This window comes from Bactrocera oleae, chromosome 2 (genome assembly GCF_042242935.1).
Source record: "Bactrocera oleae isolate idBacOlea1 chromosome 2, idBacOlea1, whole genome shotgun sequence".
Lineage (NCBI taxonomy): Eukaryota > Metazoa > Arthropoda > Insecta > Diptera > Tephritidae > Bactrocera > Bactrocera oleae.
In genome coordinates, this window is record NC_091536.1 from 9073320 (window position 1) to 9090577 (window position 17258).

The 17258-nt window shown below is 37.6% G+C and overlaps 2 protein-coding genes across 2 annotated transcripts; one reads left to right on the top strand and one right to left on the bottom strand.

The window, feature by feature from the left end:
* Positions 1 to 569: 569 nt before the first annotated feature.
* On the bottom strand, positions 570 to 1767 carry Dhdds (Dehydrodolichyl diphosphate synthase subunit). Its single transcript, XM_014236042.3, has 2 exons — positions 962 to 1767; positions 570 to 899 (listed from the first exon to the last, which is right to left on the bottom strand). The coding sequence occupies exons 1-2, from the start codon at positions 1610 to 1612 to the stop codon at positions 651 to 653; spliced, it is 900 nt and encodes a 299-aa protein (XP_014091517.1). The 5' UTR covers positions 1613 to 1767; the 3' UTR covers positions 570 to 650.
* A 765-nt stretch (positions 1768 to 2532) lies between these two features.
* Positions 2533 to 16017, top strand: BRWD3 (bromodomain and WD repeat-containing protein). Its single transcript, XM_014236055.3, has 16 exons — positions 2533 to 2806; positions 3002 to 3060; positions 3143 to 3172; positions 3866 to 3925; positions 5051 to 5297; positions 5360 to 5520; positions 5584 to 6230; positions 6311 to 6407; positions 6469 to 6783; positions 6854 to 8827; positions 8890 to 9149; positions 9241 to 9402; positions 9468 to 9741; positions 11931 to 13412; positions 13481 to 13742; positions 13829 to 16017. Exons 1-16 carry the CDS (start codon positions 2761 to 2763, stop codon positions 14938 to 14940), a joined length of 7188 nt encoding a protein of 2395 aa, XP_014091530.2. The 5' UTR covers positions 2533 to 2760; the 3' UTR covers positions 14941 to 16017.
* The last annotated feature ends 1241 nt before the right edge of the window (positions 16018 to 17258 follow it).

The window sequence follows — 17258 nt, forward strand, 5'->3', positions numbered from 1 at the left end:
TGGGAATGTAATAAAGGACTATATCAATGAAAAACCCGTATATATAATAATGTATAAAAACTATAACAAAACTTAAAAAAAAGTACATTGCAATACGTTATTTGCGTGGTTTTGGGAAATATGTAAATATGTACATTACCTTGGAGGAAATGAAATTCCAGGAACAAATTTTTAAATTTATATTTCGATATCGATATTGGCTACTTGGCACGACTTTTTTCTTTGGCATTTGAGTTGTGAATCTGAAAGCAACTTAAAAATATAACTGAAATTGCATATTTTTGAAAGAACAGCATATTCTTTATTATACCCTGAACAGGGTATATTACTTTTGCCACGAGGTTTATAACACCCAAAATAAAACGTCGCAGACCCTATAAAATGTATATGGTATGTAAATGAACAGTTGTTTCGATTCGTATGTCTGTATATACGCCAACTAGTTGAATCAGTTTTTGAGGTATCGATTTGAAATTTTGAACACGTTTTTTTTTATCTCCAAGAAACTACTCATTTCTCGGCTGTAGCTGTATGTAGCATTTGAATTGTCATTTAATAAACAACAACAATTCAAATACCAAAGTTTAGAATTATCGTATTTATTTTTAATAGTACTTTTAACATTGAACTCTTAATAAATTTCTATATACTTAATTGCTTGTAGATAAACTTAAGAGTAATTTTTTTCTATAACTATCTACTGTACGCAAAAAAAGTTGAACACGGTCAGAATAGTAATTACAGTTTTTTGCCTGTTGTGCATGCTCCAGTCGTTTTTGTTGTTTAAATGCTTCTAAGCGTATACTTGCGCGTTGGTATGCAAATATACCACTTAAAAAATTCCAAAGGGTTATATCTGGCCATAAAATATTTGTGAAGTAAATAACTGTCGTCGAAAGCTAAAAAAAAATTATATATATACATACATCAATTAAGACCTCTAAATCAAAAATTATCCTACCTGCCACATCATAAAATCGCTTATACGCGTTTCTCCCGATGTTCGAAAAAGCAAATCAGGTGGTGGGGAATGTCTTGTATACAGACATTCTTCAATTAGTCGTTCGTTGATATCTTCCGGTTGTAATTCGTCACCCAGTTTGAGTATAGTTTCAACAGACTGTGTCATTTCATCTCGTGACGTGTATGAGAAGGCTATATTAAGGAACAGTTTATCATTATGCTCGGTAATTATCATTGCTTTTGCGATTAACTTCTGCAAATCCTCAGGCAACAAATTCAGATTTCCAATTACCCTGATGCGTACTCCATGTTCATTCAATTTTGCTTCATCATTTATTATATTTAGGAATTTTTCTCTCGCCAAATCCAACAAATCTTTCACTTCTTCATCAGATCTTTTGAAGTTTTCGATGCTAAATGCAAAAGTGGTTACCTCTTTTATTCCTATATCTAAACACCAACGTAAACATTTTGCCAACTTATCAAATCCATGCGAATGTCCTTCTATGTTGCGCAAATGTTGAGATTTTGCATATCGGCGATTACCGTCCATTACAAACGCAATGTGTCGTGGTATATAACCACCGGAGCGCATAATTTTCATGGCCAGTATTTCGTGCCATTTATACTTATAATCTGAAATCCACATTATCTCAGTAAGTTTTCTTTTGTTTCTTCCCCTATAAAACAACTTTAATAACACTCATCCCTATCAATAATAATAAAAAATTTAGCTGATAGATTTTGTGTAACCCGCCGTATCATACTCAATCAATTATATCAGCTTAAGAATGACAGAAACAAGACTGCGACATGTGACGACATAGAACCAAGAAAGAGAAGAGCCAATGTAGAAAAAGTGTCATATTTACAAAAAATTGTAAATCAAAAACAAAAAGCAGAGAATGTAAAATATAATCTACATTCCCTGCAAAAAGCAGCTTTATAAATGCATGAATTAAACTTTATTAGTTTATAATAAAGAGGTTTCGGTGAGCAAAGTAGAAGACTGCATCGGGAATATGTTTAGATCATATTTAAGTAACTATATATTTGACTGAGTAATTACAAATTAAGTGATGTGATTGCGAAGCTTATAGCAGTAGTTTGTTTAATTGTAAAGATATACATTTATTTATGATAGGTGTGATATATACATGTACAATTAAAGCTAAAATTTATGAAATCTAATTGATGCTATTATTTTATTATTATTTTGGTTGGTTTCTTAGGTTTTCAAGCCACTTTTCTAGATGCCAATCTGTCAAACTGATAGTAAAGAAAGTAACGAAGGGAAAATGTCGTACGCTGTATTTCTATCATTCTTGTTATCAGCTGACATTCATAGTAGAACCAGATATGTTTTCTTTTTACCAATCAAATATTGCATCTAAATATAATATTATAGTAACTTATATAAATTATATATATGTTTTGTATTTTGTAATGAGAGAATTAGAGAATTTGCACATGATATGTAAAAGAATAATTTTGTTCTTTTAACAATATAATTCATATTACACTGATATAACAAGCAGCTATCTCTTTCATTCTTCTTGAGAAGTTGTCAAAACGGATTCAACAATTTCACCACTCGGCCAACCAAACGAGCGAGGCACGAATCACCGTGAAAATAGACAGACGACAAGAATATGAGGCGACGAAGATTGCAGCAGCAGAAGAAGAAATTTTTCATTAGCTTGAACGCATTGACTGAGAAAATAATTTCAATTTATGCAAACAAAAATAACAATAATAGTAAATCAATGTGGCATTTAATTAAATAAATGTGTCATAATGGAAAATAACAAACAACTGGTGGCGGAGAGAATTGTAACTCCAGGTAAGTTATGTCAATTTTACGGGAAAAAATTACAGACCAATAAATGTATTGGCCGACGGTGTTGAAGAACAGTGGAACAAGGAAGCGATTGTCATCCACTATGTAAAGTGAAATTAATAAATATATTTTTTGAACAACTTCATATATAATATAAAACATAATTTGGTTATTAAGTAAATTATTTTCTTGTTGCAGAGCTATATTTTCTCATATCCAAGTTCTTGGCTTCGGGTCCGCTGCGGGAAACTGCTGAGGTGAGAGTTGATTGCAAACGAATTTTATGCAATGTGGTTTATTATAAAACAAAAGTTAAATATTATTTTATATACTTTTCAGGTTCTAGTGCGAGAGTTGGAACAAAAGAAAGTAAGTATGTCTTTTTTGCAATTATAGAAAATTTGTAAATAAGAAGCAGTGCACTTAGTAATATTAGCAGAAGCATTTTATTTGTAAACAAACTTACATGCTTCTCGTTTACATTTATTATGGAAGTCATAACGCCGCTCTTCCCTGAAACGCATGCACCTATTTCAATGTCTACAGCTATTCTTAATCAGAATTTGTGACTAGTTTAGTAAAAAGGCAAATTGCACTACGCTAAATGATATGCCTGTGTACCCAGGCTATATTCAGTGCAGGTTATTTTGGGTAAATACACGTGCTTATACATTTCTTGATGAGTAAATATATATGGGAAGATATATACTAAACTCCTGGATTGTTCCAATGCATCATTATGGTATTGCGATGGGAGTAAATAAATTAATTTGTCAAGTATTGATTCTGTAAGATATTAATTATAGTCCTATAAAATTTGACTATTGCAATTAAATAGCTTTTACCTTTTGCTCGAATATCATTGTTTATGTTTTCGTTTTTGTTTTGTTCTTTAATTTCTTACTATTTTGTCAATTTTCGGGTGCAACTAATTTGTGGTTTTCTAAGAAAGTTCGAAAAAATTGTATAAGTAAAAAAATAACATCCCCAATTGTTTTTAAATATAGTAAGAAATGCCTAAAAAATATTTTATTTTATTTTTTTTTTTTTACTTTTTTTAAGGTTTTACCAAGTCGGACGGATTGGCTTGGTCATGAACATGAACAAAGCTTTGCAGAATTGGTGAGTGTAAAATATACGATACGTACATAGTATTCTTTATAAACAAAAAATTTGAGAACAGTGGGCCGAATAGTTCAAAGAAAACAATTGTGTTTAAATTTTTAACATATCACAAATTTTTTGTAATAAATATTTTAGATGAAAAATTTAACTTTAAATTGAATATCTTTCTATAACTTTTTAACACTTAAAAAGAAAATATAAAACAAAACTAAAAATGTAAGTGTATTATATGTAATTTGTCCCACTGTACGGGTCCTCTACTTAAAATAAGCTCTTTGTTTTCGAGATGAAAGTTCTACCAGTTATATGGAAGTTATTTATTTCAACATAAAGTAATGTCAAATACTTAAATAATGGTTTATATTATATTTAAAACAAAATACAGATGTAGTAATAATGACTACAATTGTACTTGTTTGCACGCTGCTCCGCCATGTTGTTTCATACGTTAATGAGGGGTGGAAAATGTTTATTGATTGTTTGATATACTGCAAAAGTTAAGAAATCGAATGCAATTAAATATTTTAGGACTAAATAATTTAAATTAATTTAAATAAACCTCATGTATTATTGAAAATGTTTATATAATTTTTAAAATTTTACAATTTCAACGAGAAGTTGTCTACTTAACTAAAATTTTCGATTTCGTTTGAAAATTTAAAGAAATGTTCAAAAATTTATTAATAATAGCAACTAAAAGTTTTCGAAATTGAAAAATATAATACCAAGTAACATGTAAATATGTATAGCTAGATATCTTATATTCTTCATTCGTTGCTGCATACGATGTTGGCAGACATTTTGACTGAGCATATACCTCGCCGTGATGGTTGTCTCTTTTACTCAATTATTTTATAGGGACGAATTTTATTTTATAAAAAGAGAAAACAGTATATAATCCATAACTGTATTAATCTTATTAAACACAGTGCTTTAAAAAGAGATAACAGTTCTATTACAGCCGTGGTGGATATTGCGCTTTGCTTCTCCTTTTCTGCTTTTACCATCTTCGTATTTATTTTTAATTTTGACGTATGGTTGAATTCTCATAAATAGTTCTGTTATTGTAAATCTCATATTTTATAATTAATAAAATTCAAAATATAAATATATATATTTTAGGAGCAAAAATATGCACATGTTGGACCAAATCATCTTTTAGAAATATGTTGTCGCATAGGACCAATATTAGACAAAGATCTACCTCCGGCAGTATTGGGTATAGTATCCTTACTTGGTACTGGTCGTCAAAGCTTACTACGAACCGAAGAGAGCATATATCGATCCCGGTCCTTGCTAGATTATTGCACACGTTTACATGGTGTATCACTGCCAGATTCGTCGGTAACAAAACCTATACACAATTTGCGTAAGTAAAAAAAAAAAATTGTGAATAAACTTATATTATGTATTGTTTTTTCATTAATTTAGAGAAAGTACTAATTGGACGCGAGTATGGAGGACCAGTGCGTCGGAAATTATTGGTACCCATCAGTTTATACGGCAAAACCAAATTACTTAAACGCACCGTGGGTCATTTGTCGTCCGTCTATTGTGTGCTCTTTGATCGCACTGGACGTTATATTATAACGGTAACTAATAGCAACACAAAACATGATCGATAAATAATATGTTTGTATATAAATTTTATTTAGGGTGCTGATGATTTACTTATCAAAATATGGTCAGCAATGGATGGCCGTTTGTTAGCTACGCTGCGTGGGGCTTCTGCAGAAATAACAGACATTGCTATTAACCTTGATAATACAATGTTGGCAGCTGGTTCATTGGATCGTATATTACGAGTTTGGGACATGCAAACTACTTCGCCTATAGCCGTACTTTCAGGTCATACTGGCATGATAACATCCGTAAATTTTTGCCCCTCACCGCGTGGTGATTTAAAATACCTAGTCACCACAAGTACAGATGGTTCAATTGCATTTTGGCAATATTCGACACCGCGCGGCCAGAAAATTACATTTGCACCCAAGCCAATACAATATCATGAAAAACTACGACCGGGGCAGGCACAAATGATGTGTACTACCTTTTCGCCAGGTGGCATTTTCCTTGCAGCCGGTTCAGCAGACCATCACGTAAGGGTATATATAATGTCGGAAGATGGACCCAAACGTATACTCGAATCGGAGGCTTATACTGATGCCGTAGATTCAGTTCAATGGTCGCATCGTGGTTTACGTTTCATATCCGGCAGTAAAGATGGTACGGCACATATTTGGAATTTCGAATCACAGCAATGGAAGAGCACAAAACTTTGTATGACTGAGCGATTGTCAAGGTGAGTGAATCATCATACTGAAAGTTTTAACATTTTTAGTTTTTGTGCTCATTGATAAAAATGTAAAAATCCAAATCCAGCTGCCCCCCACCGGAGGAAGGAAAGAAGTTAAAAGTTACTATGGTTGCTTGGGATTGCTCAGATAAATATGTTATTACTGCCGTTAATGACTTTACAGTGAGTTCATTTAATTTTTTAATATTTTTTATAATAATAAATATAATTTTAATATCTAAAGATAAAAATTTGGCATTCTAAAACTGGTAAATTGCATCGGGTATTACGCGGCCACAAGGATGAACTTTACGTATTGGAATCAAATCCGAAAGATGAGCATGTACTGCTTTCCGCAGGACATGACGGACAGGTGTTTCTATGGGATGTTGAAAACGGTGTTTCTATAGCTGAGTTTATGAACGATATAGACGGGCAGGGTCATGGTGGCGTATTCGATGCAAAATGGTCTCCAGATGGCACAATGTTTGCGGCTACAGATTCGCATGGTCATCTACTTATATATGGACTTGGAATTGGACCAGATAAATACAAAATAGTACGTATGCTACAACTTTAATATGCAAAAATTAAAATAAAATTAATTATCATTATGCTTTCGAATTTAGCTTCCAAATGAACTATTTTTTCATACGGACTATCGTCCTTTAATGCGTGACGCTTCTCAATATGTGGTTGATGAACAAACACAAGTAATGCCACATCTGATGCCGCCACCTTTTCTCGTGAATTCGGAAGGTAACCCCTATCCAGTACAGTATCAACGTTTTGTACCTGGCCGTGAGAATTGTACCCGCGAGCAATTAAGACAAATTTTAACAGTTGGTGATGATGGTACCGTTATTGTTCCCAATATCAATGGTACTGCTGGCAACTTTTCACACATTGATCGTCTAATTGCTGTATTAGCTAATCGCCAAGGAACTGTTCCAGTACCGCCTGCAATGGCGGTTGGAAACAATCTACCAGCTAATCACTCACAACTAGATCGTCTTATAGAGGCACTTGCAAATCGTCAAGGACAAGATCAGGCACCCGATTCTAATAACCGCCCATCAAGCAATCGCTCTGCAGCTGGTGCTGTTGGAAATTCACGTTACAGCTTCGATGATATGCCAGGACGTCAACTTGATACCAATAACACTACTCGACAGCGAACCAGTAGCGTTCGTACATCAGGTGAACATCAATTGGTACCGATCGTTGATCAGCCCGCACAGCCATCACAGATTAAATACTTTCGCCGCATCTACGTACGTCCTATGAAATACCAACAACTACAAAATCTAAAGCAAACTGTGTTTGCCGCAGGACAGTTTGAGCTACAGGAGTATAAACGTGAGATGCGCAGGCGACCAATAATGATTAACACCGGGAACGTGGCAAGCGCACAATCCAGTGCCAGTCGGCAACGTAATACACGCGGAAATAACGGTGCAGGCGGTGCTGTTCGTTCACGCCGTCGCCAAGGGCAAAACGGTCAGTCACAGCCGGCTTATCGTACGCGCGCTGTGCGCGATCAAGAAGAACTAGATGCGCCACCGCCTCCAGAAGAAGAGGAGGAGGATGAGGAGAGCAATTCATCGTCGGGCGATACTAGCTACTCAAATGTAGAAGAAAATCTAGAAGAGTCATCGGATGATTCGGACACCGAAAGTTCTGATTATTCCGATTGGGTAGCCGATACCCCTGGTCCGAATTTGGAGCCACCGAAACGTTCAAAACGCAAACCTTTGTCGAGAAGACGTACATTTAGCGACGATAGCAGTGACGAGACTACAGAGCAAGCCACCACATCTGCCGGTGCAGCGACCAAATCTTCTAGGCGAAACAAACGTGTTGTTATACCGCCGCCAACACCGAATGGTGAAATACCCGAATTGTATAGGCCAGCCGAATGGTTGTCCGAAGTGATACCGCGTAAGGCACCTTACTATCCGCAAATGGGTGATGAAGTGGTGTATTTTCGTCAAGGGCATCAACGTTATCTGGAAGCAGTGCGTCTCAAAAAAGTATACAAGCTGACGCACAGCTCGGAGCCGTGGAACTTCCGGACGCTACGCGACCGCGAATACGTACGTGTAATTGGTATCAAATATGAAATACGCCCACCACGTTTGTGCTGTCTCAAATTGGCAATGATTGATGATGATGGCAATATGACGGGCACATCTTTCAAGATCAAATACCATGATATGCCGGACGTGCTCGACTTCTTGGTCCTGCGTCAAACTTTCGATTTGGCGGTGCAGCGTAATTGGAGTGTTGGCGATCGTTTTCGTTGTATGATTGGTGATGGTTGGTGGATGGGACAAATCGAATCACGCTATGCACTTTCAACGGACTTTCCCGATTCGTATTTTATGTGTTTCCGCGTGCGCTGGGATAATGGCGAGTACGAGTACATGAGTCCATGGGATATGGAACCGATTGATGAGAATCGTCTACCGGATGAGATCGGTGGTGCGGTACCCGTGTTGCAAGAAGAGATACGTGCCACCTTGTATCAACCAAAATCGGAAGAATGGCATCGTGGTGATCGTGACGGTTCTTGCAGGCGCATCATAAACGGTTTAGAACAGGTAAAGAAAATAACCCGCCGCAGCAAATTAAAAAAAAAAAAAATGCAAACAAAATTTTTTAGGTTATGCGCCTATCGATTGCCGAACATTTTTTGGCGCCGGTTGATTTGAATGTATATCCTGATTACGCCTATCTGATCGAATATCCGATTGACTTGACGACGATAAAGTCACGTTTCGAAAATCACTTCTACCGGCGCATTACTTCAGCTCAATTCGATGTACGCTACCTGGCTACCAATGCGGAGAAGTACAATCGTTCGCATACTAATATTGTGAAACATGCACGCATTATAACGGATCTTTGTCTGCGCGTAATAAGGTGAGTGTGTAATAGAAAAGTTATAAATATATTTTTTGCTCTTAAATTTTATTTTTATTCAATGTATAATTTTTTTTTTTTTACATTGTAGAGAGCCCAACGATATAGATGTAGCAGCTGTTTATCATCAATTAGTTGACGTTTATCATTCATCAGAAACTGAGAATGACAATGAGTCAGATGTGGTGCCTTCGACAAGCACTGGCCCTTCAACATCGGCAGCAGCACGTCAAAAGATATCAGCGACACGCCGGTATATACACATCATTGCACTTCTATAGCGCTGATTTGTATAATACGAGTTGCATATATTTACAGGTCAAGTCGCATACGTTCAGATGGTGATTGGCGTGCGGAATGTCGACAATTATTGGATTTAATGTGGCAGCGTAATGACTCGTTGCCCTTCCGTGAGCCCGTGGATACACTTGAATTCCCCGATTATTTGGAAATCATTGCCTCACCAATGGATTTGCGCACTGTTAAAGAGGATTTACTCGGTGGCAATTACGAAGATCCTTTAGACTTTGCAAAGGATGTGCGTTTGATATTTCAAAATTCGCGCAATTATAACACCAATAAGCGTTCACAAGTGAGTAATGAAATATGCCTGTACATATTTTGGTAATCAAGATGCTTTGCTTTGGGCTTTTGTGCGGTTTCGGTCCTTTTTGTTATATTTCTTCCTAATGCTTGCGTTTATAGTTTCATTGTTTTTCTTTAAAACAAAGCAGAGTGCATATTTTCAAGTTATTTCTTATTAATTATTAAATTTTTGCTTCTTTTTGCCATCAAAACTTATACACTTCACTTTTTATATGAATATATTTATCTTAAAGGTTGTTACATTTCAGTTACTATAATCTATTAAAATATAACCAATTTTCTTTTTTAATTTTGATCGTCGTTCATAACTTTATTTCATTCGAAACATCCTTTCCTATAGCAACATCGCAGCTATTTTTTTTTTTTTTATAAAGGTGGGTTTGATTTATTTTCTCCCAACTAGTTGTTAATTGGTCTATTAAAAATTATAAAAATTTTCTGTGTTAATTTTTCTATCGAATATCATGTACCTCTTGCAAAAACAACCGATATGACGCTGTGTTATGTTTACCCAGTTTTTTTTTTTACTTTTATGTTACTTAGTCCTGCCATAAGTTCTGTTACAAGCTCATGCCGTTATAAAAATCAAACTTTAATACATTTTTATAACGCTTTTATTAGCTTCACCTGTATGTTTGTAACTTTTTTCCGTCCCAGCGATAACTTGAGTAAAAATTGAGATATCTTGATGATCCTACTACATATGCTCCTCGGCACCCAAAAGAGGTTGCTATTGCAGATGGGCGTAATCGGACCACTGCTAAGCACGTAATTAAGATACCAAACTGTAATTTAATGCAGGGGGTCGCGGTAACAAGGGACACCTATCGGCCGAAATTTGTTTTAAAGTGGGCGTAGCTCCGATCGAAGTTTTTTTTTACAATAGCACTTTTCGATACCCTGTGAAAATGGGCAAAATCAAATAATAACCATGCCCACTAACTTTATAACGGTTAGGTAGAAAAGTACTAAGGGCCGTTTTCTCAATGTCTGGTTAGCAACCATCTGTCAGTTAAATTCTAGTTAACTCAACCAAGACTCCTTTCGGTGAAATAATTTTATGTTTTCCAAGTTTCTGGATTTCTGTGAATGCGCTCGCGAACAGTTCTTATGGCAGAATTGGTTCGAACCACACGAGGACGTGCACTTCTCTTTCTATCATCGTATACGTTTCGGGAAAAACGATCAATAGTGCGCGCTAAACAAACACTCTCGAAATATTAAGTTTTTTTAGAAACACAATAATTTCACTTGCGCTTTTTTACAAACCGCCGTAATACGATTTTCTCTAGCTTCCCACTCCACCGTTAAAAAGCTAAAGGACGCACTTAACTGATTATTATATATGAGTAGACGCTATATACAAATTATATTAAGAATTCGTCGGCGCTGTGTTCATTGTAAACTTTGTAACAGAATTTATGGCAAGACTAAGTATATACCACATACGAGTGAAATTAGGTGGATGCTTAATTTTTGGCGAATTCAACGTAAGATATTTAAGCAGCAGGTATTCGCGCGATTATTTATAAAGTAATAATACATTAATCGATATTCTTTGTTTTACCCACGACATAACGATAGTTTGTAGTAATTTCTTATATACAAATCTGCCTTGGTTGTTGTTTGTTTAATTTTGCGTCGTTCCTAAACTTACGACGACATGTTTATGAAAAAAAAAAATTGTGAATGATTGCACGTATGTATACCATATATATCATTTCATTCCCTTATCCCTTGCTGTTTTACTGATTTTTATATAATTTTTTTTCTGCTTTCCTTTCATTTGATGGTATTTCATTAATAGCATTAAACAAAATTTTATATAAAAAATCATGTTCCTATTGTTAATTCATTTTTCTTCATTCCCACCATGCTTCCATGTATCAATCAAACAATCAATCAATCAATCAATCAATCAAACAATCAATCAAACAATCATGTAAACAATATCATTGCAATGAATGACGATCTCATTGTAGGAAAGTTTAGCGGTAAGGTTGCAATTCACTTGAAACCCCAACATAAATCACATTAGCAATTCTACTTATCCTCTTCCCGTCCCCTCAAATCTTCTACTTCTATGTGCTGCTTGTACGGCCCGCATAACCTTACTTTTACTTTTACCCAACCACACAATTGTATTGGTATATCAATAAATACTCTTTGTTTTAGATCTATGCTATGACGTTGCGTCTGAGTGCGCTCTTCGAATCGCAAATAAAGAGAGTGATAAGCAACTGGAAGGCAGCGCGTCGGCGTGCGAATAAGACTTCAGGAAGCGGTGGCCGCGGCTCTAGCAGTAGCCCTGTCAAACGACAACCATCGCAAGCAGTGAAGCGTGCCCGTACACACCGATCTACACTGCAAGTGCACAGCTCAGACGATGATGATGATGATGATGACGACGACGACGACGATGACGAAGCACCAGGTAGAGGTCACATGAATGCTCAGTCACGTGCGGGTCAACGTCGTGTCGGCGGTGCAACTACGAACGGTAGAAACGGACTACATCGTGACACTGTAGCGGCGGCAGCGAGCACATCAGCCGGTTCAAACCGTGTCAGTTCATCCTCTTCATTACCTCGGCGCGGCGGCGAACCGACACAGGCAACACGCAGCTCTCGGCGGAAGGCTGCAAGTCAAGAATTAGACGATGATGAAAACGAAGATGAAGAAGAGGACGCTGAAATACACGTAACAGATGAGCATAGCAGTGCCTCGAGTTCCACCTCAGAAGATGATAGTGACAGCGATGATAGCTCAGAGCTTGGTTTAAACGATAGCAACGAAGGGTCAGATAAGGAAATGGGGCGAGGTAAACGTGGCGCAGCAAGGCGACGTAAGCGACGCAGCGATGTAGATGATTCAGAGGACAGTTATAAGCCGAATAATGATAGACGCGGTAGTAGGCGAAGTAGTGGTCGAACGCGTGGACGAAAAAATAAAGCGGCAAAGAAGACAAGTCGAAAACAACAGGATAAACGGCAACAAGCTACGCGCAAACGTCGCAGGCGCATCGAAGACGATGGTGACGAGGACTACATGGAACACAATGCGAAAAGGACCACCACAGCTATGACGAATGGTGGGACGCGTCATAACGCCGTCACCAATGGCAACGTACGCAGAGGCAATCGACGGCGTTTACAGTCGTCAGAAGACGAGCACACCGATATGATGGCCCATCATACGAGTTCACAGCCAGATGAGAGCACACAAGATACGATTACCGGGCTGCCGGCAGCGGGTTTGACCACGCCTAAAAAGCGTGCCGTCACATCTGGCCGATCGCAACGTGGCAACCAAACGAGTAGCGTTGGAGGTGAAAATGATGCATCGACCAGTGCCAGCGCATTGCTGCAACAGAGTCCCTCACGTAATACGCGCATGCAAACGAGCTCATCACAATCAAGCGGTTTGGGTACGCTGAGCAATAGGCGCAGCGCGACAGAAATTGATCACAGTTACCATTTGCCGGTGCGCAACGGACGCATTGCCGACTCCGATACAGATTCGCGCGAAGTGGCGGCGAATGCGCGTCCAACCAGATCGAGCTTTAAGCGTGCAATCTTAGAGTGGGCGCGCACCAGCGATGTGGAAGACGCAGAACAGGAAGCCGTAGAAGAGGAGGACAGCGAAGATGCGGAGGAGGTGTGTGAATAAAACATATTAATCTATACTAATTTAAATCTTATAATTTATATATGACCTATTTGCAGATTCTGCCTACACCGACGCCCACAAAGTTAACACCCTCGAAGGCCAACAATGCCAGTAATGGTCCTTCAACCAGTCGGGCTGCTCATGGCGGCGCTGTTGTACCCGTAGCGGTGGGACTAGTGCGTCAGCTGCGCACCAATCGCAATACGATCGTTGAACCGCTGGACGAGGACGAAGACTCAGATGATGGTGATGGAAGTGAAAATGAACCACTCGTTTCGAGTCAAGGCGGCGGCGGTGCCATTAATGGGCGCATACCTCGTAAGTAAATCGATAAGAAAAAATTAATAAAACAATATTGATGATTTGAATATATTATTGAAATGAAATTTCGTTCTTCATTAAAGCTGTCAGCTACCCGCCAACCCGCAGCACAACTAACACTGCCACGCCGCGGTTGCAAGCGCATGCCGCCGCCATGAGTAACGCGCACATGACCCGCTCACACGCCACATCAACAACGTCTTCGTCAAACGTAACTACCTCCACATTATCAGCGCACGATCACAATTATTTGGGCGCGGAAACTGTAGGTCCGTCCACGTCGGCAGCCGCCGGACGCAGCAATACACGTCGTGTACTATCGCGTCATCAGCGTAATGCCGACGAATTGGATAGTAGCGCTGATCCACTAGAGAATATAAGCCTGCTAATGCAAAATCAACGTATACGCCGTACGTTACCCACATCGACGTCGCAAAGCGCAACCAACGGCGGAACGGTAACAGCAACGGCGACTACACGTGCGCCGCAGCGTACAGTGCGACGTGGACGTTCACGTTATAGTCAAGAAAATTCGCAAACTGCCGAAGATGAGGATGACGACGATAATGCTGTCGACGGTAGTGGTGAGGAAAATGCCAGCGGTGCATCTGATGAAGGTACCGATGGTGGCTCGAGCACACATGATGATATCGATGATGCCACCGATGATTCGGAAGACAATCAACCGTTAACCTCGTACGTACCATCCGGTCGACGTACACGTAATCATGGCAAACCGGCGCGTCGCCCCAATCGGCGGCGTCGTTCGGACGACTCATTCGTATGCGATGATGATGATGAAGACTACGAAGTGGAACATCAACATCGACGACAACAGCAAGGACCACGTTCGCGTCGACACAGCGAACGTGATCGTAATGGTGTACAGCGTGACGGTCGGCAACAGCGCGGTTCGCGCAATCAAAAACGGCCGCGTTACAATGAACAGAGCGATGATGAAGGCTCGCACGATTACAATGGCGGCAGAAAGCGACGTCGTGAGGCAGATGGTGGTGGTGGTGTTGGTGAAGTGGTCGGTAGCTCGTCACAGCGCACAGCGGCTCCGCGACCGTCACGCAATGTCGATTATATGGATAGTTCGGAGGAAGATGACGACGAGCAGTTGGTGAGCGTTAGTAGTCGTGGACGCGTACGTAAGATTTCAGCCAAAGCGCGTGGTATTTTCAAAGATTAAATCCCACGTGTATTACCGACTGAGTGATGGCAGTACCGACGCTATAAATTTAACATTTAAAAGCCATTCACGCACACAGACATACACACTCACACACACACTAATGCATATAGTTAAATGTATGTGAAAAAAGAGTAAGAAAAACATGTTAAATGTGACACAAGAAGTTTTCAAGATCTTGCTTCTAACTTTGTAATTATTATTAATATTATTATTTCTAAATTTTTATGTAATACTTAGTTGGCTTTAGCCGCGCGCTTTCACTTTCTAATATAGTTACATAAATAAATCGCACACAAATATGCGCTATCGTGTGAGTTTTGTAAACGCTTTGCCGATTTTCAAGTGCGCGGCTGATTTAGTTATTTAAGATTTAGTTAAAATTTATGCTTTAAATATATTTGTACATGTTCGGGATTTGTAGTAACTTGGAAGCTGATAGAGCCAATAAAAGACGTAACATGAAAAGCGCCAATAAATATATAACTTGTTTTGTAAGAAATTTCACATTTACTTTACACGATATCCAAGAAGGTTAAACTATTTTCGCTACTTTCTTAATTATTTAAAAATTATATATATGAATTGTTTTAACTTCCCTGTGTTCTTTATTTAAATTAATTATAATTTTTCTTTTCGTCTTAGCATTTAGAAGCTTTAAATTCAAATTTCATTTGAACTCAAAGTAAACCGCGAAACAAACATATATTAACAGTGCTCTCCTGCTTCCAATTACCTATTAAATACATTATTAGACCAAATTATTGATTTGTATTTAATTTGAAATATTTTATGTATGGCTCAGTTCATTTTCATTATCTGAATTGCTGCAGATAGATATATGTAAACACACTTAAATTTACATACCATACAAACATAATTATATACATTATAGTATACCTTCATTTCATACAAAGTAACGCGGCCCATCGGTATTGCCTCTCATCATCACCATATATATGTAATTTTCTTTTTTTTCATCTGACTACTCATAGTCATAACTTATTTCAATGTAAAATTATAATTACTACTACACTTAGAACAGATAAGATCAAATACAAAATAGAAATTTCAAAATCTCATTGTCTTATTATTATGCCTACCGGATGCCTACATAAATATTGTTGTTGTTGTTGTAGCAACTCTTGAATGTGCGAATAATTGGTAAGAGGAGTGGGTTATGCGCAAAATTGTAGCTCCTATTGGTTTCCGTAACCCCATAAAGTGTTATCTCCACTGTTGAATTTCAAAAGCACGACCTTTTTCATCTACTATATCGAATGTGCAAACATATATTATTATATATTTGAAAATATTCTCCAAAAATTTGAAGTTGATTCGGCAACTGGTAGTTTCGGAGACTTGAGCTTATTTGTAAAAATCGTTTTTCATGTTTTTAGAGTCGGTGCGGAAATTTTTTTACGAAACAGCTGAACCGATCGACTTGAAATTTTCACGCGACCTTCACAGATATATTATATTGGCCGCTAATGATGGAAGAAATACGATTTTAACAATAATTAAAAAATAAATAAAATTTTATTTTTCGATTTTTTTTTTGGAAGCCGCCCTTTGGTCAAAAATCAAAATTGTGTTCTTTGATAATTTTTTGTAGTCATCTATTGTTATACGTTTGTTTTTGCATTTGATATTATTTTAAGCAGAAAAATCTTTTTCACCGCAAGACAAATTTTTTCAGAGATCCTCATTCAGATAGTAAATTAGGGATCAAGTAAATTTTTCAAAATGCATCGCTGTTTATAATAACAATATAATAAATACATTTATCCATAAAATATCTCTTCAAAAAAAGAAAAGATTAAAATATAATAAATGTCTGTGCGTTTCAAGTCGATATAAATAACCGCTTAAACTACTATATTCCAGTCTTATAGGGGACGACTCAGTAGGTTCGCTGCTACGGTTCGGAAATTTGTGGAGCAGTGAAGTCAGATGGGCAATTTCCAATATTCTTTCATTTTCTATATTTAACCAGGCTTAAAACCGTCTAATTTACAATCATTCAGGATAAGATAGTTTAGTTGTGCCCAGTCAGTATTTATCCGACCAGGGACTGTCCACGAAGCTACAATAATAACAGAGACTTGTTATTTTATGCTAAGCTAGTTCAAAGCCACACAGAAGAGCAATTAACCTAAGAAGATTAGAATCCAAAATCCAAAGTCAAAATTGGGTGCTTAATCCGTAGAACATACGTAACCTACCTGATCCAACCTTGGCTAAGCAGCATTCTAGTCTTTAAAACTTTAAAGTTATTCCAACAGGAGGATAAAGCGGAGTTTCTGATATTATCAACA

Coding starts and splice junctions, on each gene's coding strand:
- Dhdds (XM_014236042.3), bottom strand. CDS start 1,612: ATGTGGATTTCAGATTATAAGTATAAATGGCACGAAATACTGGCCATG. Junction 900..961: donor GCGATTTTATGATGTGGCAG/GTAGGATAATTT, acceptor ATTTTTTTTTAG/CTTTCGACGACAGTTATTTA.
- BRWD3 (XM_014236055.3), top strand. CDS start 2,761: ATGGAAAATAACAAACAACTGGTGGCGGAGAGAATTGTAACTCCAG. Junction 3,173..3,865: donor GAGAGTTGGAACAAAAGAAA/GTAAGTATGTCT, acceptor ACTTTTTTTAAG/GTTTTACCAAGTCGGACGGA. Junction 13,743..13,828: donor CATTAATGGGCGCATACCTC/GTAAGTAAATCG, acceptor TCTTCATTAAAG/CTGTCAGCTACCCGCCAACC.